The sequence below is a fragment of the Poecilia reticulata genome, linkage group LG16 (genome assembly GCF_000633615.1).
Source record: "Poecilia reticulata strain Guanapo linkage group LG16, Guppy_female_1.0+MT, whole genome shotgun sequence".
Lineage (NCBI taxonomy): Eukaryota > Metazoa > Chordata > Actinopteri > Cyprinodontiformes > Poeciliidae > Poecilia > Poecilia reticulata.
The window spans coordinates 8,371,729-8,394,867 of record NC_024346.1 but is presented as its reverse complement, the minus strand read 5'-3'; the positions used below and the strand labels follow the sequence as shown (position 1 = coordinate 8,394,867).

General features: G+C 37.3%; 3 protein-coding genes across 3 annotated transcripts; 2 read left to right on the top strand and 1 right to left on the bottom strand.

The window, feature by feature from the left end:
- Nucleotides 1-466: 466 nt before the first annotated feature.
- cyp4t8 (cytochrome P450, family 4, subfamily T, polypeptide 8) lies at nucleotides 467-8,548 on the bottom strand. The gene is made up of 12 exons (XM_008431134.2): nucleotides 8,275-8,548; nucleotides 6,991-7,135; nucleotides 6,844-6,888; nucleotides 6,617-6,744; nucleotides 5,557-5,681; nucleotides 5,277-5,431; nucleotides 5,092-5,198; nucleotides 3,195-3,385; nucleotides 2,924-3,057; nucleotides 2,372-2,436; nucleotides 1,314-1,396; nucleotides 467-1,045 (listed from the first exon to the last, which is right to left on the bottom strand). Exons 1-12 carry the CDS (start codon nucleotides 8,464-8,466, stop codon nucleotides 868-870), a joined length of 1,548 nt encoding a protein of 515 aa, XP_008429356.1. The 5' UTR covers nucleotides 8,467-8,548; the 3' UTR covers nucleotides 467-867.
- Nucleotides 8,549-10,667: 2,119 nt separating this feature from the next.
- Nucleotides 10,668-14,483, top strand: LOC103477831 (uncharacterized). The gene is made up of 7 exons (XM_017309395.1): nucleotides 10,668-10,931; nucleotides 11,033-11,344; nucleotides 11,456-11,737; nucleotides 11,845-12,066; nucleotides 13,677-13,793; nucleotides 13,921-13,961; nucleotides 14,084-14,483. Exons 1-7 carry the CDS (start codon nucleotides 10,853-10,855, stop codon nucleotides 14,210-14,212), a joined length of 1,182 nt encoding a protein of 393 aa, XP_017164884.1. The 5' UTR covers nucleotides 10,668-10,852; the 3' UTR covers nucleotides 14,213-14,483.
- Nucleotides 14,484-15,780: 1,297 nt separating this feature from the next.
- med18 (mediator of RNA polymerase II transcription, subunit 18 homolog (yeast)) lies at nucleotides 15,781-18,185 on the top strand. Its single transcript, XM_008431135.1, has 3 exons — nucleotides 15,781-16,114; nucleotides 16,295-16,388; nucleotides 17,167-18,185. Exons 2-3 carry the CDS (start codon nucleotides 16,316-16,318, stop codon nucleotides 17,721-17,723), a joined length of 630 nt encoding a protein of 209 aa, XP_008429357.1. The 5' UTR covers nucleotides 15,781-16,114; nucleotides 16,295-16,315; the 3' UTR covers nucleotides 17,724-18,185.
- The last annotated feature ends 4,954 nt before the right edge of the window (nucleotides 18,186-23,139 follow it).

Sequence of the window (23,139 nt, the reverse complement as noted above, 5' to 3'; positions counted from 1 at the left end):
GCATCTCAAAACTATACACACCCTTGTCAAAATGTTGGGGTTATATGATTCAGCATGCAATCTTGACTTGTATCCTGTAGTACCCAGATCAAAGGTGTGATTAAAAAAATTGCCTCATTTTTAGAGTTGTGCTTTTCATGTTGTAATTCCTTTGTATCTTGAGGTCAATTCCAGTGAACTCAAATTCAGACTGCGTTTTATTCTTTACACTCTCATGGAGTTAAACATTCACTATTGACCTGAATTAAATGGAGAAATGTAACACTTTGAGATTAGGTAACATGGCTCATAAATACATACAAAGTAACTCTTTTTACTCTGCTACACCATTTTAGTTAAAACCTTTTAGGTTATTTAACCAGCCTGCACTAATGTACACTTAGTGCTTATAGTTTAAAAACATTACACCCTTTTCTTTCCTTAAATGTTTAGTATTTTAACCCATGAAGTTTCCATAACAAATAAATGTGTGTACTTATTTTCTTATTCTGTTTTATTTTGCCCCAACAACAGAAATATAACATATTCCCAGCTGTAGAAAGGAACTGTTAATTAATGTAAAACAACAACATTCAATCTCACTATTTTAGTCACATTCTTCAGTATTACAACAATGTGCTTTATTATAATACAATGCTTATAGTTTTGCTTCAAGATTAAGCTTATCTCTAAATATATAACAAACCCATTGTAAGATAAACAGTACAAATATTCCTAGAAAAAAAGGTTTAAAACACAACAGATTTCCTCGTCATGAGACGTTAGTGTAAAAATTGACTCAAATTGCACTTAATTTTTTTTTTTTTGGATCCACTTTCTAAGCAATTTGTTTCTCTTTGATTGAATCCAACAGATTATTTTTCTCCATCACATTTCTGGTTCCACTGGTTTTATCTTGATGTGGATGCCATTAAGTGAGCGGAGAACCAGTCTGGGAATCATCTTGGGCTTATTGTCGGGATCCTCTATCAGCTCGTACCGCTGTAGTGTCAAGGCCGTCACCACCTTCAACTCATTCATGGCAAAAGTCTGGCCGATGCAGTTTCTAAGGGAAGACAACATTAAGAAGGACATTAAAGGGTTAAGCAGAAGATGAACAATCAAAAACAAGTTGTAGCAGAGCAGGCATGTGCTCACTTTACCTTTCCTCTGCTTTACTCTAGCCCCAAACCACAGGACTTTTATTATGCATGTAAAACTAGGTGTTGGTGCTACGTTACACATTCACAAGCTGCAGGCTGATATGAGGTTAAAGACAAAGTGGCTATAAACTGAGATAAGTCAAACAGACACAGTGTCGAGTTTTTCCAAACCTTGGTCCAGCTGAGAAAGGCACAAATGCATGAGGTGACCTCTTAGAGACATTTTCTGGGAGGAATCGCAACGGGTCAAAGACCTATGGCAACACAGGAGGAGAGAAAACGTCAGGTTTTCTTACAGGCATATCAAAGAAAATGCATGTAAAAAAAAAAACATTCTGATGTAAGTTTATTGAAATCAAATCCTAGGTGAATAAAACACACAACAAATTAAAACACTGTCCATTACATAAGGAAAAAGCCAAAAGTGTTAGTAATTGGACATTTATTATGGCTTTGTCAGTTTTTCTCACTGATGTGGGGGAATTTTGTCCTCACTTCAGCTGAATGACTTCATACGTCTCTATAGAATACTGTTGCATGTTCTGGGGCAACAAAACAAGGCCAAATAAAACCACCAACCCTCCCCCATCATGCCTGACAGTGTTTGTGCTGGTATGCCATGTTTGATTTTCTGCATATTCTGGAAAAAAAACAAAAACATCAAAACTTTGGTCTCATCTGTCCAACAGACATTGTTTTAGAGGTCTACATATTCATGCAGGTGAAACCTTGTAAACATAAACTATACTGCCATGTTTTTTTGCTTTCTTATCTATGGCTGAATTTGCTAAAATGTGCCCACACTGAATTGTTGATCAAATGCTGATAAATCCCCTTTTGTCTCTATTCATTTAATGCATCAAACTAGTAACTTGTACCAGTTTTGGTCAATCAACCAAGAGAATAAACTTTTTTTAGTATTTAAAAGAAAATCAGATGTATGTTGGAAATTTGTGATTTGATGCATAAATGGAGATCATACAATAATTTCTTCATTTTCTAGGGGATTAAAAACTGAGAGTTGCAGAACCTGTAATATATTTTCTGTTTTCTAGTTTTTTATTCTTTTTGTTCTCTCCTCAGGAGAAAAAAAAAGATCAGAATCATAACGTCTGAACAGCTTGATCCATCCTGTATTAATGCAGGGACTGCTTTTCTATAGCTTGGATCCATTTAAAAATTAAAATTTCCAATGTCATTATGGTTATAATAAACTTTGCATGACTTACATGAGGGTTTTCCCAGACTGTTGCGTTTCTGTGAGTTGCAAACATGCTTACTCCAACGTGAGAGCCTTTAAAAAAATAAAGCTGTATTTTAGTTATTACAGTGAACAAAATGCAAAGGTGAAACATGTGTACACCTCTTCTTCAAACCTGCCTTGAAGTTAACATTGAGTCATCGCGGTAAAGCTGCTTGTGTCAATACGTTTCCTAACATGCTGCAGGGATACATTCTGTATAGAAAGTGCTTTATAGCAATGTGCATAAAAAAATGCTTATAAAGTCTGAAAGATAATATTTCAAGAAGTTTTTAGGTGACTAAGTAACACAGTAACAGGAATATACTGCACAGTGCATATGGGAAACAAATATTTTTTTCGCAACCACAGCTTGTTAATGTGTGCAGCTTTATGTTAGGCTTGTTTTGTAATGAGTTCCACATAAAACCAGTTCCGCGGTTTAGAAAGTTAATATTTTATTTTCTCTTGTAAAGTTTTCATGCAGTATCCGTCAACCTCAGTGGTTGGTTCTTTAAAATAACACACTAATGCCACTGACCAGCTGGCAGCGTTCTTCCATCGAAGAAGGTGATAGGTTTAGTGATCTGCCTGGATATTCCCGGCACAGGAGGGTAAAGACGAAGGCATTCTTTGATGCACATTGTGGTGTATGGAATTTTATTAAGATCCTCCCTTAATATGGGACAAGAGACTTAATGTTATTCACAGAGAGGCGGTAAAGGTGTGCATAGATTCGATTTAACTATCAATCTGGCACAGCTGAGGACCAGCTTTCTTATACAAGCATCATTTTCTCAAAGTTTTCCTACCACTCCATGGTGTCTTTGCCTTGTAAAGCTTTGCAAATTTCATCCCTGCAGAGCTTCTGGTGCTCCGGGTGGCAGGCCAAGCAGTAGAGGATGAACGAGATGCCGCTGGACGTGGTGTCGTGCCCCTCGAACATAAAAGTGTCCACTTCTGCTTGCAGGTCTTCATCCGACAGGCCCTGCTGGTTTTCGTCCTGCAGAAGGAATTAAAAATGGAAATAATTGCAGACCGCAAAGGCTACGTCACAGATCATTAGCCCAAACATTTTCACAAGTATGTGCAGATTGTTTGGATGCGCCACACGTTTAAAATTATTCTGCATGTTATGTTTCAACCAGTAGCAAAAATGTATCTGATAAAACAAACAACAACAAAAAACATTCAAAACACATTGGCAAGCATTAAACACATAGTCTCAATTATTACTGATAGCTGTGACTCGAAGCAGCTTTTAAAATGGTGACATTCACAACTGTTGGTTAACCACACTGTTGCTATTTGTTTCATTTTATGATTCTGTAGTAAATGTTCTTTAATCTGTAGGGTCATTGCCCTCGTACCTCCATTCTACCTCTGAGCTTCAGATAGAGGATGGCAGGCAACCTTGTTGTTCTGAAAAAAATCCTTATCAGCTGCTCAGAGTTGTTCAAAGAGACTACAAATGTTGCAAAAGGAAATATTTTTGGCTCTATCTAGTTTTTTCCCTCAGCCTTTTAGCATAGAGAGACACAATGGTGAGAAACTGCTTTAACAGAGAACATCAGTATGCAGAGCATGTTTACTTTCTCTGCATACTGAGTCACTTCTGGCTGCTTTAACGCTGTGACCTTGTGTTGCCTCATGTCTAATCTGTTATCAGGTTTATGTAATTCCTTTTTCAATTTAAATTTTATTTTTCAGTGCTGGCCACATTGATTGACAGCCTTGTAATGCAATTTAAAAAAGCTTTAATGTAAATTAATCTTTTTACTGCACTGGCATAAATTCTACTTTAAAAAAAAAAAGAAATGTTAAGCCGTTTTTATTTATAACATCTCTTTTGATCGATTAGAGTCCTCTGTTCTCACTTATTTTCCTTCTCTTCAGTTCACCCAACAGGTTTTCTGAGGTATTTAGATTTGGTAGACATATGTGAAGAGTATTTAATGTTATGCACTCTAACAGGACTTTGTGAGAGAGATAGGCCCATAGCATCATAGATCCTAAACCAATCAACTGCACATGAAAGGCTGTTTTGCATATTAGTTAATTTGATTTTTGTTGTTGCATTTTTAAGTGTCAGATTTCATAAGTATAAAAAAAATCTTCATTCTTTTAATGGTTTTACACATCTTTGCCCAACCTATCAATGGGCAGGGTTCTCTATAAAACTCTAAATGCCATTTCTTCACTTTTGTTATGAGTCCTTTAAACATTGTAAAAATCTTATCACAATGTATTTAGGTTCCTAGAAATTCATAATAATTTTTAAAAAAGTGAAAACAAAAGTGCATGAGACATTTATTTAAAACTGCTTCATTTTGGGTACCAATAATTGTGCCACTGATGATTTCGTTAAAAACATTTTTCTGAATGTGTTGCTTTTTCCTCCCATGAATAAATGTTGTGTTTTCTAATGACTTTTTCTAATCCAATACCAAAAGATGAATTTGTTTTGGGTTATTTATGCATCTTCACCAGTTTTACCTGTAAATATGCCCTAATTTGATGCATGAGGTACTTGCTTTACAATTATTTGTGATTATGGTGTTTGATAGTGTTTCTTTTTTGCTTTAATCTTTTTTTAAATATCATTTCAGCTAAACCTTTGGCAGGACTTTAGGTCAGCTCTCACTGAACAAATGAACAAAAGCCACACTTTTGCTTTTAAATCAGTAGATTTGAATTGATGTCACATACTCGTGCAAAGAGAAGAATGTCCAGAAAATCCAAGTATCTTTTGGCCTGTATGCGGCCCAGTTCCGTCTCTTCCTTCAGTGCCTCTTTCCTCTTTTTGATGACCTCATCTTGAAAAGAAAACAAACGGTTACTCTTTAAATGGACAGATTATATTAAACAAAGATGTCACTGAGCTCGGGGCTTACCTGTGTGACTGTGAGCCACCTTGTATGCTTTCCTGTATCTGAAACCATGTGGGCTGAGGTGGAAAATGAGATCGCTGTGGTATGGAAACACCCTCATCCGGAGGTTAATAAGATTGGTGAGCTCATACACTGCTTTGATGTAGGCATTTGTTCCCCTGACAGGAAAAAAAGCAGGGACACATGAAAGATGATATCTTCCTTCTGCTTGTTAATAAAGCATCTGAACTTGTTTTGGATGGACGCAGAAGCTGAAGTGGTGATTTTTGTTACGGGTGCTCACCCCTCTGTCTGACAGTTGCTGTTGCAGCTAAAGGCACACTTCATGATGCTATCCAGTGTCATCAGGCTGACATGCTCAAACAATTCAAAGGACTTTTTAGAGTTGGCATAGCGTTCCCAATTGTCCTTAAAAATACAAGGAAACAAATGTAACGTGTAAGCAGGAAAAAATGGGATACAAGCATTAACCTCAGCTCAGGTTCAGTCAGATCAGAGATTACACTCAGCAGCAGCATAAACTGCATATTAATCTGAAGCTGTCATTGATTTATTTATTGGTTCTTTTTCAAGAGTTGGAAAAAGGACACCACACAACTTCAAGACTTTTTAAAGCAGAAACGTTCCATTGGTTTAAAACTATTAGGGACTTTCCCTAACTCACATACTTACTCAAAAATACACCCACACTGATATTTAGATAAATTGTTCTATGCAAGTTGCAGAGAAACCACAATTTTGGTAGCCTTAACAAAGATTCTGGCAAAATGCTCTCAACATGTGTTACTAACCCAGTTCTGATCTACATTTTGTTTATGGGGGGGCGACCTGGCATAGAGCTGGTTTTTAGGCGTAGTTCTTATGTGTTCAACAGGGTTCGGGTAGACTAAAGGGGTCTGTTCTATCCTTCTTCTTATTCAAAACCAGTGTTTATGTGTATTTGCAATATTTGAGTCATTACAGCACACAAGGTGTCCAAGTCTTAGCCATCTGGTCCAAACTATCTCTCCGAGTTGAAGGACTGGTTGAAGAATATTGATTAAGATGTTGAAGAATAGCTCAAGAATCACCATGTTGCATTCCTGTCATAATGTGGGAGATAATGGAACACCTTGTCCACATCAAAGCGAGTTTAACATAACCATGGCCAGAGAGTGTGCTCACCAAGAAATAAGCCTATGCTTAAAAAGCAAAACCTGCAAACTGACCACATCAGCAATCAGAATGACTTCAGGAAAGAGTTGTTTCACAATTATTTCACTCTTGAAATGGGATAGGATTAGGACAATGGCATTGCCTTGTTAGCAACATGTCTAATTATTATTAATTCATAAATGACATACCAGCATTGTTTTGGCAGAGTCTGACATCAGTTTCACGTATGGCTTTAAAACATCATAATGGAAACCCGGAGTCAGGAGCCTCCGGTGGCGAAACCACTTCTGGTCTTTTGACACCAACAAACCATTTCCTAGAGAAAAAGAGACACAATGAGAGCGAGTCAGTAAAATGTTACAAGTTAACCCTGTAAGACAAAACAAGCAAGTAGGAGAAAGCAAAGTATTCTTACCGATCCAAGACTCGATAAATTTATATGCAAAATCATCCTTTGGCTCTATTATTAAAAAAAGTAAATGAAAGCCAAGTTCAATTGATGCTTACATTATGGTTATGATGCTGTAATAAAGAGTTAAAGTGTAAGAAAATATGTTCCCACCTGTTGATGCCAGAATAGTTTTGACATAATCTGGGTGGTGAATGTTGAGATAACACATAGTCGGGCCGAACCACATAGGGAAAGCATAGGGATAGCTCTCTGCCCACTTTAAGAACTTGAAAAGGTCGGTCCCATCTTGTTTAAACTAAAGAAGCAATAACAATACAAGACATGTGAAAATACACACACATGCATACACTGATACGCTGCACAAATTTAGACATTTACACACACAGGTTCTAATTTGCATTGATTAACAATTATAATTAAAAAGCTTTAATATATATTACTTCATTTCAATTTACAACTTAAAAAACCCCAAAGATGATTAAGTGGTATCCACCAATATTATCAAATTCTAGCATGTTCCAAATTCTCTAGATTACAACAACTTGTGATATTAATGCATCACAGATTTTAGTTTGTTTCCATTATAGACCACTGTAAGATCTAGTTGATTGCAAATTATAATTGCATTCGCATTAATCTTAAATTTTTAGGATTTCATCCTCTTACTGTTCTCAAAGGTTGATGTTCATTTTCCATTAAGTAGAAGGGAGCAGAACAATGGAAGAAAGTTATTCTCACCTGTTTTTATTACCTACTTGATTTTACCCATTTTGTATGTATAATACAATACATTTGATGATATATATTTTCTAAGTTGCATATTTTATTGCTTATTTCTGTTATTTTGTTACATTAATTTGGTAAATTAAACGTCCATCCATCCATCCATTTTCTTACACCCTTGTCCCTCAGTGGGGTCGGGAGGGTTGCTGGTGCCCATCTCCAGCTGGCGTGCCGGGCGAGAGGCGGAGTACATCCTGCACAGGTCGCCAGTCTGTCGCAGGGCGGTAAATTAAACAATGATAGCTTTTTTTGATGTATGTTTTTTCTTTCTCCGTTGTATTATTTTTATTACTACTACTTTAACTAGTAGTAGCAGTACTAGGAATAGCATCATTACTGATATTTGTATTATAATTGTATTCATTCCAGTTGTTATTTAACAAAAGGCTGAATGCTTTATATAAACTTATGCCTCTCTCTTCTCTCTGAGCAATATTATTATTGTTATTATTATTGTTATTATTATTAGTGGTTTATATAAAAATTTGAATAAACTACAAAGGTTGTATGGAACTTTAAACAATACTTCAATTAAGAATTTTAAACTTGATTACACACAATAAAAGCCTTAACGTTGAGACTGTGTCACAGCTGCATAAGGCTGCAGCTGCTGCAGCTGCTGCATTGCTGGATGCCACTGAAACTCGTTACCTCCAGAACATTTCCAAACAACACGTGTGCCGGGGGTCCTGGAAAGGCTTCTAAGCTCTTCACAAGAGCCTTCCGTTTGAGGAGGATGAAGGTTAATTTGTACACGACGGCAACGAGGCACAGCGCAGATAAAAAGTATTGCATATGAGGCCAGGCCGGCTGGTATTTGAAGAGAGCTTCTGTCAACTGCATCCCGACGAGGTCCGTGTTGTGCAAGAGGAGAAGTGAGGCTCCCTCTGTGTGCGCAGCAGCAGGCAGCCTGTGGTTGACTGAGGAAGGCGGTGATTGTGCATGTCGGGGCGGGGTCTGCAACCGCGCCACTTGCTGACGGATATTTAAAGGGATTTGGGCAATGAACACTTAAAATGCTTCAGTGTTCAATTAAGCAGCACATTTGATTACCATCATGTAATTTGGTTGAAAGCTAATCCCTTTTTGCTTAATTTAATTTTGGTCAACAAAATGTTTAATTATAGTCGAAACGACTTAAAAGCGAAATAAAAATGTTTTTGGCGCGTCCTACACTTAAAAACATAATTTTTACTAACTAGGTAACAAACCGGTACATCTCAGTAAAATGCATTATATTTTTATAAATCAAACAGGAAAAAAAAATCTATGAATTTGTAATGATTACAGTGACATATTTAACCTGTTTATTTCTGGTTATACTGATGAAATTGGTTTAAGGTTAGTAAAAACCCACAATCAATTTTCTCAGACAATTCAATATTCCTGACAAAAATTTTATTTTTAATAAAGAAATGTTGGTATGGCTTGCTAGTAACAATATTTGGCATTTGTTCAGCAGACAACAAGAAGAATAAACCAGAAATTCTCATTATTAAAAAAGCTGACTGTTCACAGAATGCTGCACAGGAAGTGGAAAGTTTAGTGGAAGGAAACATGTCAGAGTAAATGCACAAGCAACATAATCTCAACCTTGAGAGGATTATGAATGAAAGTCCATTCATTCAGGGCTCACCCCTATGAGGACCTCCAAACTGAGACACATCCTGGGAAGAATAGTTCTTTTGATTCGGTTTTTCATCAGCTTCAGATACTGTTATGAAGGAGATTGTGTGTCAAAGCAAAGCCAGGTTACAAGTAATTGGTGTCAAACTATTATTTGCTATGTTTGTTTTTGTACCGTATTGATTGCACATATTGCTTAATCACTGAGTAATTGGCAAATTCTTTACTTTATCTGTGTGTCAGATTCAGCACCTTTGTTGTTGTTATCGGTGGGGTTTTGAGCAACATTCCTGATTTCATTCCTGTTCTACCTAAAAGAAGGAAATGTACATCTTTCATACCCAAAATATGAAGGATGTTTTGACATTTATAATATCTCTGGCAGATTTCAATCAGTACATGATGAACTCTATCCACTCAGAAAGCCAGTTTGCCAGTGCCTTGCATCAGCCATACCTCTTGGTCTTTCTCATAATTTGCTTTACAACAAAGAACAAATCTTAGTCTGTTGTATGAGGAAGAATCACATCATTATAACGTGGAAGTGAAACTTGCTGTAGTGCCAATAAGGATTTTTGCATCAATTACTAAATAAAAAAGTTTCTAGGTGCCACTATTGATAATATATAAATAAAACAAATAGAAATAAACACTCCCTTAAGATTATTTTCCCTTAAGATTCCTGTACGTTTTCTATCTGAAACTTTCTTCTTGGTTGAATGAAAATCATTTTAAATCTAAATCTACTTAAGGTACGAAGTTGGGAGACACTACTGCTTTCAGTTCGGTGTGTTCAGTGTATTTATTCCTGTTGACCTAGATCTTCCTGTTACTTATAGGCTCATCTTAATTTATTTAATTTACTTTTATTTCATGTTTTTTTTAATTATTTTGTAAATATTCTTTGTTATTCTTACCTTGTGCTGCATGTGCATAATTGAATTTTCTGTAAGAAAATGTTTTTATTTATATTTGGGGAACATTTGAAAAGACAGATGAGAAACGCCATGAGCCGTTCCTGGGTTTACTCTGCTTGTGTGACTCACGTCTGTTTCGTGGTGCTCATGATAAGCGAATGTTTCCACTGTTGGTTCACTGTCAAAAATTTGAGTTTGCAAATTAACTTGTAAAACATTTCAGACCATCAACTTTAGGTGTTTAATCTTTAGCTTATATTAAAGTTGGTTTTCACAAGGTCAATCAGTCTTTTTTCTAAAAAAAATTATCATAAAAAAATTTACAGTAACATTTGCACAAAAGTAGGGAAAAAAGAGAGTCATGAGAGACCTGACACATCTGTATGAGAAATCAAACTTGTTTGTGATGCACATGCTGTATCTCGACACCTAGGAGATGCAGAAAGCGAAATATGTAAGACGCAGCGATAGACAAAAGCGTGTGGGCGAGAGCTTTGTTAAATTTCCTATGCAGTGGCTGTTGGACCACTTCCTATGTGTCAGCCTCAGCTTAATTATGACACTCAAACTAAAACCTTGTGATGCTGCACAGAGTCTCTGAACTATGTTTTGATGAGCTGTGATGATGGTGTGACTGGAGAAGGAGTCTTTGATTTGCTTCACTCTGCCTTCGTTTATGCAAAGACATGACTTCATCGCCTCGAAACGCGTTCATTTGTGTATTTTTTCTGACTTACTGGAACGCCTGCATTTTCCCAGGAAATGGTAAGTAGTCGATAAAATGACTGTCATCTCAAATATATTTCAAAAGCAGCATTTTGAACCTGCCTCTTGCCTTTGTGGCTAACTGAAAACGGATACTGTAGCTGCAGCACATCGGCGTCGATCCTGGCTGGGATGTCGAGTTCTGATACACTGTCAGGGTCACAGTGCTGACTCAGGCTCTTTCAAATGGTTTTACAAGGAGAATGAGCACAGTAAGGAAATCCAGCTATTCTTTCAGAATAAGAATGGAGTAAAACTCTACGATGCCAATCGTCCAAAAGCAGACGTTACGGCAAATCGGTCTCTGGTTATAAACAATTTTACTGATAAAGATCAGGGCGACTACTGGTGTGAAAACTGCCCTCAAGAAACCTGCAGCAGGGAACCGTCCAGCTTCATCACTATACAGAAAGGTTTGAGCTGCAGTCTTTAATGTAAAAGTATTAATATTATTCATTCAGTTCTAAAGTTCTGTATCGTACAATTTCATTGTGAGTCTGTGTTTGTGTTTGTTTTGTTTATAGAAATTATGGATGAAATTCAAGAGACATTTTACATCCTTCACGGCAGCAGTTTCACCCGCTCATGCCCAGGTGAACTTCTTAACTTAAAATGGACATTTGAAGCCAGTAATGCAACCCAAAGGGAATTAGAACTAGGATCAGAAATGGTTACTCTTACTACCAACAAGACCTTATATGTTGGATCTGTCAAAAATACTAATGCTGGGAAATACACCTGCTGGGTGAATAGATGTGGTGGTCCGAATCAGAAACAGCTCACAATCAACTTATGCGTCGTCACAGGTGAGAATTTGATATTTCTCCAAAGTTTTGTTCCAAACTTTCTCACTTCTTTTAGATTTATTAGATTTAAAATGCTTGTCTTACACAATGTGTTTGCTTTCTGACAGTTTCCCGCAAAGGGCATTCTATTTTTTCTTGTGCTGCGACATGCGATGTGGGATTAAATGATCTAAAAAACATTTCAAGTCTTCTGATGAGCAAACAAACAATATCAGTGGACATAGATCCATCTGGGTCCTTAATCTGTAACTCAACTGAGCTCTTGGATGTTCAGCCTACAACAACTACAAACAGCTACACAGTGTCAGCTGCTTTAAACACAACTATGGGTGGGTATTTTTCTTATACAGATTCAAACATGTTTGTTGGTACCATTGTACCAAGCTTAAAAAAACTTTAAATAAATTCATCTCTTATTGTAAAAGTACTACACAGTCCCAGTAAAATGCTTAGAAAAACTCAAAATTTCATTTGAGTAGATGTACTTAACAAGAAAAAAAATCCATGTTAAGAAATAATTGTTTGAAACAAAATAACCTGTCAACAATCCTAAAAGTCTTATTAAAATAACTATAGCTAAAGCTCATTTGTGAAGTTTATACTTTACTTTTTAAAGTGTAATTTTCTAATAAAGAATCTGCTGTTAAGAACTGATTGAAATTTGATTTTCGTTGCTCACGATTGGTGTCTTATACTACAGTGTTCATTCCTGATTGTTATGGAATTTCCTCATGTTCTGTTACATGATATTTTTGTCCCTGTATTTTCCTTTGTCTATTTCTATCAGTATTTTCCCTGCTACTCACTTGATTGTTCTGTTAGTACTGATCACTCTGCTCTATATTTATTCTCCTTTGTTCAGTCATTCATTGTTGGATTATCCTTCTTTCTGCATTTTCTTTGCTATTATACTCCCTGATTATGGCATATGTCTCCTCCCACTGCACTTATTTGTAAATTTATCTTTGTCCTTAAATTACTTCCAGTGTGTATTGCCTATCCCATGACGGGGTCGGGTCCTTTACCACATACGGCATACGTTTCTTTTTGCCGTACTTAACTGAACAAGGAATCATCTTTATTTTGCCTCCATGTATGATGAGCCAAATGAAAAGGAAGGTGAAAAATATCCCCCAAATTTTAGAGTACTGCAGATAACGGTATCTTTGGTCACAAAGTCTTAATAATAGCCCTCAGATACTGCTTGCGTCTGAAACCAAGCAGGTGTTATTGGGGTGTAAACATAATTTTTTGTCTCGTAATATCATGATGAGTTTGCTCAACTCTCTTCCAAAGAATGTGTGATTTGATAAAATGACATCAAGCTTTTCTGAAACGGTTGCTTTAATGTAGTCCTGGTGTAAAACAATGGATAATAAATATGTGAGGGAAACCCTTTACATCCATTTTTTAGTAGGACTGAAAATTTGTGATGTTTTGGGTCAGTTTCTTGTGCATAATTAACTTTTCAAATCGCTGCAATTTTGCGTATGTCCACAACTTAATGGCAAATGTATTATTATTTGGTCTTTTAAGCAGAATACTTATTGAAAACATGTGGCACAAGCTGTGCATAAACATCCTACACAGATTGTGAAACATTGTAGGACAAGACTTAGCATTGTGCTACATGGAGTAACGGTTTAGAAGTAAGAACAGTAATGGTATCATTCATTTTGTTGCTGGGGATCTTGTTAAAAACAAATATTTGTCTTAACATGGATTAAATTATCAAAATACTAAACTCAAATGTTGAACTTTTCAAAAGGTTTCAGCGTGAGATAATTCCGCTGCAATAACAGATTAATTTAATTAAAGATTTTCTGTGCATTTTTACAGCAGCGTTAGCAAACATGATCATGTCTGCATGTCTCTAAAAAGCATGTGAAAATGACTTCACATTGAATATTTTTATAAGTTTATTTATATTGTTTTACAGGTGTTTTTGAGATGACTGAATCTTTGATGCCAATTATTTATGGAGTAGTAGCTGCCTTTACCTTTTTTATTTTACTTGCAATTTTAACTTTCTGTTTGAAATCAAGAGTACATAATGGTAAGGCTGCCACAATTTACTTTTTTTTTTTTTTTTTAAACTTCCTGTGTTTTTTGCACACCCGGCAGTTTGCTGTCTTGAAATTTATGCGCCCCCCAAATCTTTTTGTGTTTCTGTTTCTCCGTAGCATTTCCTTTTCATCTTTCATGTTGTGGCTTCACTCGGGAGGTGAGAACAAATGCAGATAGATGCTGCTTTCCAGTGAACTTTGTACAAGCTTAAAAAGGCATGACACTGAAATGCCATCTGTGTTGTCTTGACCACATTATGAAACTTGTTGTTTCATGCAGGCAGAAGAGGAGCCCACAGTAATTTATTCATCTGTCATCATCAAGACACCGGCAAAAGCAAGAAGTCAACACACAGATCCTGAAAGCTGTATTTACAGCGAATTAAAGTGTAGAGGAAATACCATTTAGTGTTGATAGAAATCAACACTAAATGGAATTTTTGGTGATCATTATTTCCACACTGTCAGTAGATTTTGTGATTGATTCCACGTCAGTGACTTGTGTTTCATGACACTTTGAAAACATTCACTCACCCACAGGGAGTTTTTCATCCAAACTACTGAAGAAAGATGATGGAATCTATTTATGATTTTACAATTATCTTGAATCAAGAAAACTTAAGCTGCTCTGTTTAGCTCAGTGGTTCTTAACCTTTTTTGAGGTACCGAACCCACCAGTTTGCACATTCACTGAACCCTTCTGTAGTGATAAATAAAATATGATTTTCCCCCCCTCCTCCTCCAAATTCAAGACATTCAAGATCACTAAGTCTTCTTAAAAGGTAGAGTCTCTGAGAACAGTTCTTCAAAATATGGTCAGTGTTTTCAGCAAAGTTGAGCTGACTGTCCAGGAACGACCCAAGGTCTTTAAAATTTGCCACAGTTTTAACAGGTTGGCCATCGAGAGAAACTGGAACCACTTAAAGGTCTTGTTTAGATCATTTAATTAGCTCTACATTCTTAAGAGAATTAAAATTTAATAATAAATAATAAATATTTTGCGGTATTTTGATTTAGTAACGTAATTATATTAGTTGTGTTACCACCCCCACGCCACWAGAGGCAGTAGCAACTCCGAAAAGATGCGACTAAGGAGCAGATTTAGAAGTACACCGAAAGCTACAGAATTTGGTAAAAACTGTGAGCTTTGCTGAAGTAATTAAAGACACAAGTTCAAATCCATGCTGAGAGTGGAGCTCCTTCAATCAGTGCTCCTCCGCAGCACTGATTGGCTAAGCAATGTAACGTGATCCTCTGCAGCAAGTGATGGCAAAGCGGGGCGTCATCACAACTTTACACAAGTGTGTCTTTACCTCCGCAGCAGAGGCTCCGCCGAACCCCTGAGACCGACTCACCGAACCCCTGGGGTTCGATCGAACCCAGGTCAAGAACCACTGGTTTAGCTTATGTTAGTCATAAATACCTTCTAAAGCATTTTCCAACCAAAAATTATGTGTCCGTTGATATAGAAGTCTAAACTATAATTGTGTTTCAATGTCATCCTATAGATAAGTGGTTGAACAATTTTCTAGAATTATCTACATCTTATTTACAATAAAATGTACCCCTTTTTAACTCGCATAGATATTAATCCTTTCTAATTTTACATCATCCATTCATGCTACCATTATTATTATTATTATTATTATTATTATTATTATTATTATTATTATTATTATTGTTGTTGTTGTTGTTGTTGTTGTTGTAGAATAAGTGGAATTTAAATTATTAACATTTTAATAGAAGACTTTTTAGAAGACTTTTGATGGCCCTTTTTTACATGACAAAATTGCAACAATGAATTTATGTCGCTGCAAAAGAAATCTAAAGGAAAGAAAAAAGAGATTGGAATAAATATTTGCTTAAAAAACCAATAATCGAGTCTGATTTTATTTTACACACACTCTAAGCTCTAGGGGGCAGCAGTAACCTGGATGAAGTACGCCTAGTTTGTCTTTTCTGAGAAGAAGAAGAAAAAGAAGAAGAAGAAGAAGAGAAGCTACTTTTCTTTCAGGCAGTAGTTGCGATGTGGCGGCAGTTTCAGTTAAATTGTAGCGAATAGTTTTGTTTTGATTGGCAACTTTTTTCTCTTTTATTTTCTTACAATCTCAAATGTTCAGACGATTATTGGCGTTACTGCGTTGCGCCTCAATCGCGATTAGTAAAGTAGCTCTGAGCTAACTGGGAAGCTACTAGCCTAGTGTTGAATGGGCTAACACTGAGGTTAGGCAAGGAGATACCAAATACACCAACATTTCCCCGGTTGTCTTCATTCTGCGGGGAGACACATTGTCTTTCTTGTGTTTTTCAGGTAACAGTTTTCAAAACACGCTGTTCATAAGCGATGTGCATAACGGTTAGCTTTCTCTGCTAGTTAAAATGAAATTAACACGTTACAAAAATATTATATTTTGCCCTGAAAACAATAAGTCAGTGTGCTCGGTGTTACTTTAATACTATTTAACGCATGACTACGTTTTCCTCCTTTAAGCTCCTTGAATCCTGAGACGAGATGGAGGCGCCTCCTGTTACTGTGATGCCCATCACCAGTGGCACAATCAACATGATGGAGTATCTGCTACAAGGTAGGATGTGTTTGATACAGGAACGAACATTTATATGCAAGTGTTCTCAATGAATCCTCTTGAATTACTTTACACATGATAAAGTAATCTTGAATAAAGAGCCCGCTTTCAAAAAGTCAGATTGGATTCATTTGTCGTGCCGCTTGGAAAAAACGTATTGATTGTTTTGAATACATAAATACAAAAAATTGTGTATTTCAAATCGGTTTTAGTCTCTTGATTCTCTTGATTCATGGTTTGAAACTGGACTTATGATTCTGCACCTGTTACGATGAGAGATTTTACAAACTAAATAAAGGTAAAAAGTTCTTAATGTAAAAATTTTAAGAAATTTCAATTATTTCCAAAAAAGTAGTGAAATGGCTTTGTGCCTGTTTCAGAATCAACACTTTAGTGTTTGGTGATTTGATTCTTTGAACACAGTTCAGTCTTAATATTTTATACCCGAATATCCGATATTCAACTACAACAGCAGAAAAAAGTTAAAGATTTTAGTCTGAAGAAGTGTTAAACTTTGAAATAAGAAATGTGTGTGAACCCTGCAAAGAAATAAAGGTTTCTCAAATCTTGAACTGTGCTGGTTAAAGTGTGTATTTCTGTGTGTTTTTAAAAGGAAGTGCTAAGATATTAGAAACTGTGTAGTTTTAAGGTCTTGTAGCTATTTGTACTACATGAACAAGCTATTTTTATTTTATTTTTTTTATCAGATTCCAGTGTCTGTTTTTGCATGAAAATATGTCATCTGTATTCGAATCATCTTTTTCACTATTGATTTCAGGCAGCGTGTTAGACGCGGCTCTGGAAAGCCTGCTGCATCGTCTACGCGGTCTGTGTGACAACATGGAGCCGGAGACGTTTACAGACCACGAACTGGTGTACCTTTTGAAAGGCCAGCAGGGGAACCCTTTCATTCTGCGCGCTCGCCGCTCTCTCTCCCACCCCACGGCTCCGTGGCACCTCCGCTATCTGGGCCAACCTGAAGTAGGAGACAAGAGCCGCCACGCCCTGGTGCGTAACTGCGTCGACGTGGCCGCCTCTCACAGCCTGCCGGATTTCCTCAATGAGATGGGCTTCCGCATGGACCACGAGTTTGTGACCAGCGGACACATATTCCGAAAGGGAGCTATGAAGGTTGTGGTGTGCAACGTTTCCCGTGTGTTGGTGCCCGGGAACACAGAGAACACCGAGCGAATGTCGCTTTCACATTTGGTTGAGCTGAGTGTTTTGGCGCCGGCCGGCCAGGACACCGTATCGGAGGACATGCGGAGCTTTGCTGAGCAGCTGAGGCCTCTGATTCATTTGGAGAAGATCGACCCGAGCAAGCAGAGACATTAAGAAGGCTTCGAAATGGGGTTCTGGTAAACGATAAGAAGCAGCTTCTGTCTTTGCTTTAAGTTATTGGTGTCTTTATTTAGGTCAAAGATAGACCGCAATCAAAGTCGATTACTATCCAACAGGTTTGTTTTAAAACGGTATTTAGCAAGATCATCCATCTTCCTAAAATCATAATTTTTTGAAAATAATTTTTAGATTAGAATGGTAGAAATCATCTGTCTAGGAATTAACATCAATCTTCTGGATTAGCTAATCTGAATTTATAATAAAATGGAGACACCAAGAGAGCTAGCTGCTGTGTGCAAGAAAACTGCTGCTAAGATTTTAACAGAACCGCTTTAAAGACTTTGACGTATTAGTTATGTTGATCTAATCTGTTCTGAAAGCAAAATGTCTTGTTTATTTTGTACTTAAAATATTTTTGCCACAGTTAATAAAATACAGTACAATTTTGACCACGCAGCTATATTTCTGGTTGATTTGTTCTGCAAGTTGGACAAAAGATCATCTTTTTATTGCCATTGGATTTCTTCCCATATTAAGGCCAACCAAGAGTTTAAAAATGTTTGGTTTCAAAGACACAAAGACTTTTTGTTCCTTTAGTTTAAATTCCCTCTAATCAGATGGGAGAGAAAGTGGTGGAGTGGTGTTGATAGTTTTCTCCTGCTCTATGTTGCTCAGAGCTAATCCTCCCCTGTCTGCACACTGCTGATCGGCTGCTTGACAAAAGGCAGCTAAACTTTTCCCTTTGCTTAGAAGGCAAAGTTAGCGTGTTGGAAATAAGTCTAGTATCCAACATATTTACAGCCGTGATGTTGAAGTTAGAGCAGTCCCACCTGCGAGTCTCATTAGGGATGTTCTCTTTTGACAGCAAACTTGGATAACTGAACAACCTGTTGGCTGCAGGAGGCTCTGGGCAGCAGACGGCCTCTCATAACTGTTACTTTGTGGGAATATTTGTTGCTTTTTTGTGTTGTAGGTAAAAGTAATTGAATAATATTCGCTTTGTTTCTAAACTTAGCTGTAAAACAGTGTGGCTTTTTCTCAAATATCAGTGCTTTAATTTTTACAATATTTTTTCCCCTTATTTTAGTAATCATACCACGTTTTTTAAATTTTTTTAAATAAAGCAGATACACATAAAGTAGAATGCTAATATATTTTCACAAACTACGGGAAAGACAAAATGTTCAAACAGGTGGTATCTGTTGCCAGGGTGTTGTTTGTTTTATTCCTTTTCATCTTCCAAACAGTTGAACAAAATCTTTCCACGCTTTCAAGATGCAAAACCCTTTCTAGTCAAACTCCTTTTTAAAATGAATTCGCTTGTCAAAGCCACTAGGGGTCGCTCTTTCTCTTTTTTTTCCAGCCTTGATTGGCCGCACACTGAACGCCACCTCTCCTCATCTACAGGAGCTCTGGTTGCCATGGAAATAATTAGCTGCGAGATCCGCACATCTTTTACCCTACTCTAATTAGCTTTCTCAATTGCTTAATGATACATAGACCTGTGAAAGCCTTTCTTTCTTCCCTTCAACAAAAGCATTGATTTCCACTCTCTTCCCCTCTCATTTCCACTGTTAACCCATTAGTGTCCCCTTTTTTTTTTTTTTCCCATGAACTTGAGCTGGAAGTGTCACACATGTAAACCCTGCAGCTGCCTCAGGTTCCTCCGTGTCCATGTTGAAATCAACAAAAGGACTCTGCACTGGTGCGTCAACATTAGGGGCCAATTGCCAGCAGAAGACGGAAGTAACTAATGCACATCCTGTCGGTTATGATAATGATGTTGGCAAAAAGACGTGAGTGCTTCTAATAATACGCTTGCAGGAAGATGCATTTGCCGGAGTTCAGATGCAAAGTGACCGCGTGCATGTCTGAGAGGAGAGCTGCAGGGCCTGATGGCTGTCTGTGCACGTTGACCTACCTGCATGTCAAGGCTGATGAGGACAAGCTCTCTCACTGAGGTGGAAAGGTGAGGTGACTGTGCTTCCACATGCATTTAGTGCATTTTGAAAGCCACTCGTCTAAACACGCGCACAAAAAAGAAAAAAAAAATAATTGGAGAGATGTTTTAATCACTTTTTAATGATTGATCTGTTTAGCTGGATCTAATTTTGCATTCAACTACTGGTTAGGCTTACGTTTTGTCTTGGGTGAGACTGAACTGTATGATGGATACAGTTTTCTGTTCCAACAAACACCAAGCAGAGCGCTGGCCCTACGGACTAAAGTATGATGCTTCAGCTCCAAGTGAATTATGTATTAAAGAGACAGATGCCTCCTTGCCTAAGGCTTTATGTGTCCAGCAAGGATACACTACAGTCTTCTGGCTTTTTTCCACTTAAAGTTGTGTTTAGCGCAGTGCTCTTTGGTGATGAGCTGGTCTCCCACTGCACCTCCACTCCACAATGCCTAGAGAGCTCAGGCATAGCTGGGCTAATCAGTGTTTTGGCATCTGGCCTGCTTGGCTATTGTGAATGTTACCAAGCACTGACTTCCAAAAGTGAGAAGTCTGACTTTGCTGAAGACAAATGGATGAAGTATATAGGACATAGCAATAAAGATTGTCTCAGAAATACATCTAAAGCTTTACGAAGATATGTATGGTTTTCACATTTAAGTTTTATGTGTTGTTTTTTTTGTTGTTGCTTGTTTGTTACAAAAAAAACGCTGACTAACGGGGCACCTGTTTGCATTCAGCCCCTGAGTCAATCCTTTGAACCTCCTTTTGCTGCAAGCAGGCAGTAAAAGGAGTATGTTTGCCAATATTTATTTGTGAATTAGTGTAAGCTGAGTCAGATTGGATGGTGAGTGTCCATGAACAGGGATTTTCACATTTTACTACAAATTATCAAAAGAAATAAGGTCTGGACTTTGACTGGGACATGTGAGTCACCTTTTTTGTAGCTCTGGTTGAATATGTAAGGTCATTTTAATTGTTTATAGCTTGATGTTTTCTATTAACTGTGTATTGTTTTTTTGAGAGAGAGATATTTGTTGGCGCCCACTGACAAAGACTCCCTTGAAAAAGAAGTTTTTAATTTCAATGGCTCTTATCCTAGTAAAATAAAGGTTAAGTAAATAAAAACAATTCTACTGATGATTGGATCTCTAAATCAGTCTCAGGTTTTTGCTGCCTACAGAATTGTCCTGCATTAACTTTATCCATTTGTATATATTATTAGTTGCCTTTTTTTTCCCAGAACATTTTTCACATCCTAGTTAAATTGACACATTTTAGATTACGTAAAATGATGAAAGAAAATTACCGAAACTACTGTTTCATATAACTATTGTGAAAAATTTTCAAATAAAAATGACTATGATAACATCACATAGCCGCATCAGAAACACTGTAATGTGTAAATAGGTTTTATTTAACTCAAAATTCAGAAAAAAATAAATGACTCTTTTGTAGGAATCATTTAAGAGGAACTTTGTTGCTTTACTTTACTTTGACTTGGTTTAAAACATTTCAGCTCTAAAACACTGCCTTGAAACATCTTTAGCTTTGTTACTTTTTGTTACACGACTTAGTCACTGACAACCCTGAGTACGGGCACAGAGCACACAGATTTTCCAATCGGTTTTATTTGTTTTTCCCATATTTATAATTAAGTGGCTAAGTTGGGTTGTGTTAATCATATTATATTAGACCTCTGATTGGGGATGGAAGTCATGCTATGCTTTCCAGTCTACACCATGACCCTTTTTAAGCTGTTTGGCACCAGTAGTCTCCACAAACAAAATTTTCAGCACAGAGATGCAAATGCCAGGATGTTGCGTAAAGCCGGCAATTTCTCTAAGCGGGAAGTCTTTAAGACGGCCTACCTTGGGTCAATGCCACAAAGGGGGTGAGACTGTCTCCAATGTTCCTAGCACTAAGTCGAACCACCCTCCCTCTTTTTTTTTTATATGAGGAGAACCTGTAGACTTGTTAGTGGGGAATGTGGGTTGTTTGCTGAGAGGAGTGGAGACAGGATGAGGAGCTTTTCAGGACAGACATCCATCTCCCAAGGGGGGTCCGCTGGATGCTGCATATATCTTGTCCAAACCCCGCTAGGTGAAATGGGGTGCAGGGATTGACATGCATAAAGCTCTGACATGTTGTTCATGTGATGCTCTGCCTCTCTGGGGGCTTTCTGAGGTTATTACTACCATGCAGAACACGCTGTTCCAGGGTCAGCCACTCAGATCTTTAGGGCAGTCTTGCTACCTCTGGAATGTCTGGTATGAAGAAAGACCCAGAGGGGGCAAAGCACGGGTAGATTGTAAAAAGAAACTGCTGGTTATCTCCACAGATTTTCAAAATTTATTTATAACCTTTAATATTTCGAAAGCATGCTCTGGTTCAACCACAAATTGTCCAGGATTTTATTTGGATTTTATGATTGAACATACAAAGTAATGCATAATTAGAAAGCGAAAGGAAATGATACAATGGTTTCCATATATTTGTTCAAATAAAATTATGAAAAGAGTTACTGTCTGTGAAAAGCGCTTTTAGTGTGTCATGGAGTCTCAATTTGATTTAGGTCCATTACTGTTCACCACACTCTCGTGTCCAATAAGGCCTTCTTTAAGGATTATCCTGTGATTTGCTCGACTCCCACAGCATGATTCTGTCAACACCATGTTTCAGAGTGTTAACCACAAAGTGTTAGTTTCTCTCCACACAGTTCTTTGAAGAGTTCAGTTTTGGTCTCATCAGCGCCTTCTTTCACATAGCTTTTGTTCAACAGACTTTCCTCCTGCCACTGTTCCATAAAGGCCAGATTTGTGGAATGAATAATGAATACCTCTCCTGTTGGTTTGTATCATACACTTTCGAATTACTATATCTTCCTTGGTATTCATGATGTTCAGTAAAGGACTAAACTTACAATGAGAAGATACGTTTGGTGACTTGGGAAAGCAACTTGTTGCACTGGATTTTATGCCGGGATATCAGAGGAAATGAGATCCGTGCAAACAATTTTTATTGGTGAAATTTTCAAAAATGTCTCCGTTTTCCCCTCTTATTTCAGTTATGCTGGTTTAGGTTGATGTATCACATAAAATCTCAACAAAAATAGTGATTTTTGTGGTTGTAATGTGAGAAAGTTCACAAGTATGCGCACTTCTGTACGGCACTGTAGCCCCGCCTCCTTTTTCTGTCGTAGCCCCCTCTGCTTCCAAAGAGCTTTGTCTCCCTCGAGATTCAGTCCTGCTGTGAGCCTCTGAATATGGTTGTTTGCCTTCTTGATAGTCATTTGGTTTTCTTTCACTTCCCGTGTAATCAAGGCACATTGTGTAATCTCAAGTGTCACCAAAATTATGGCTTTCATAAGTGCTACTTGAGAAGCATCTCAAGCAAAACCTTGTGTTAAAGTGTAGAAGCTGGGGAGGGGGGGCGAAAAAAAAGCCTTGTCTG

Coding starts and splice junctions, on each gene's coding strand:
- cyp4t8 (XM_008431134.2), bottom strand. CDS start 8,466: ATGCAGTTGACAGAAGCTCTCTTCAAATACCAGCCGGCCTGGCCTCAT. Junction 6,745..6,843: donor ATTTATCGAGTCTTGGATCG/GTAAGAATACTT, acceptor CTTTTTCTCTAG/GAAATGGTTTGTTGGTGTCA. Junction 5,432..5,556: donor AGCAACTGTCAGACAGAGGG/GTGAGCACCCGT, acceptor TTTTCCTGTCAG/GGGAACAAATGCCTACATCA.
- LOC103477831 (XM_017309395.1), top strand. CDS start 10,853: ATGACTTCATCGCCTCGAAACGCGTTCATTTGTGTATTTTTTCTGACT. Junction 11,738..11,844: donor CAACTTATGCGTCGTCACAG/GTGAGAATTTGA, acceptor GCTTTCTGACAG/TTTCCCGCAAAGGGCATTCT. Junction 13,794..13,920: donor GAAATCAAGAGTACATAATG/GTAAGGCTGCCA, acceptor GTTTCTCCGTAG/CATTTCCTTTTCATCTTTCA.
- med18 (XM_008431135.1), top strand. CDS start 16,316: ATGGAGGCGCCTCCTGTTACTGTGATGCCCATCACCAGTGGCACAATC. Junction 16,389..17,166: donor GATGGAGTATCTGCTACAAG/GTAGGATGTGTT, acceptor TATTGATTTCAG/GCAGCGTGTTAGACGCGGCT.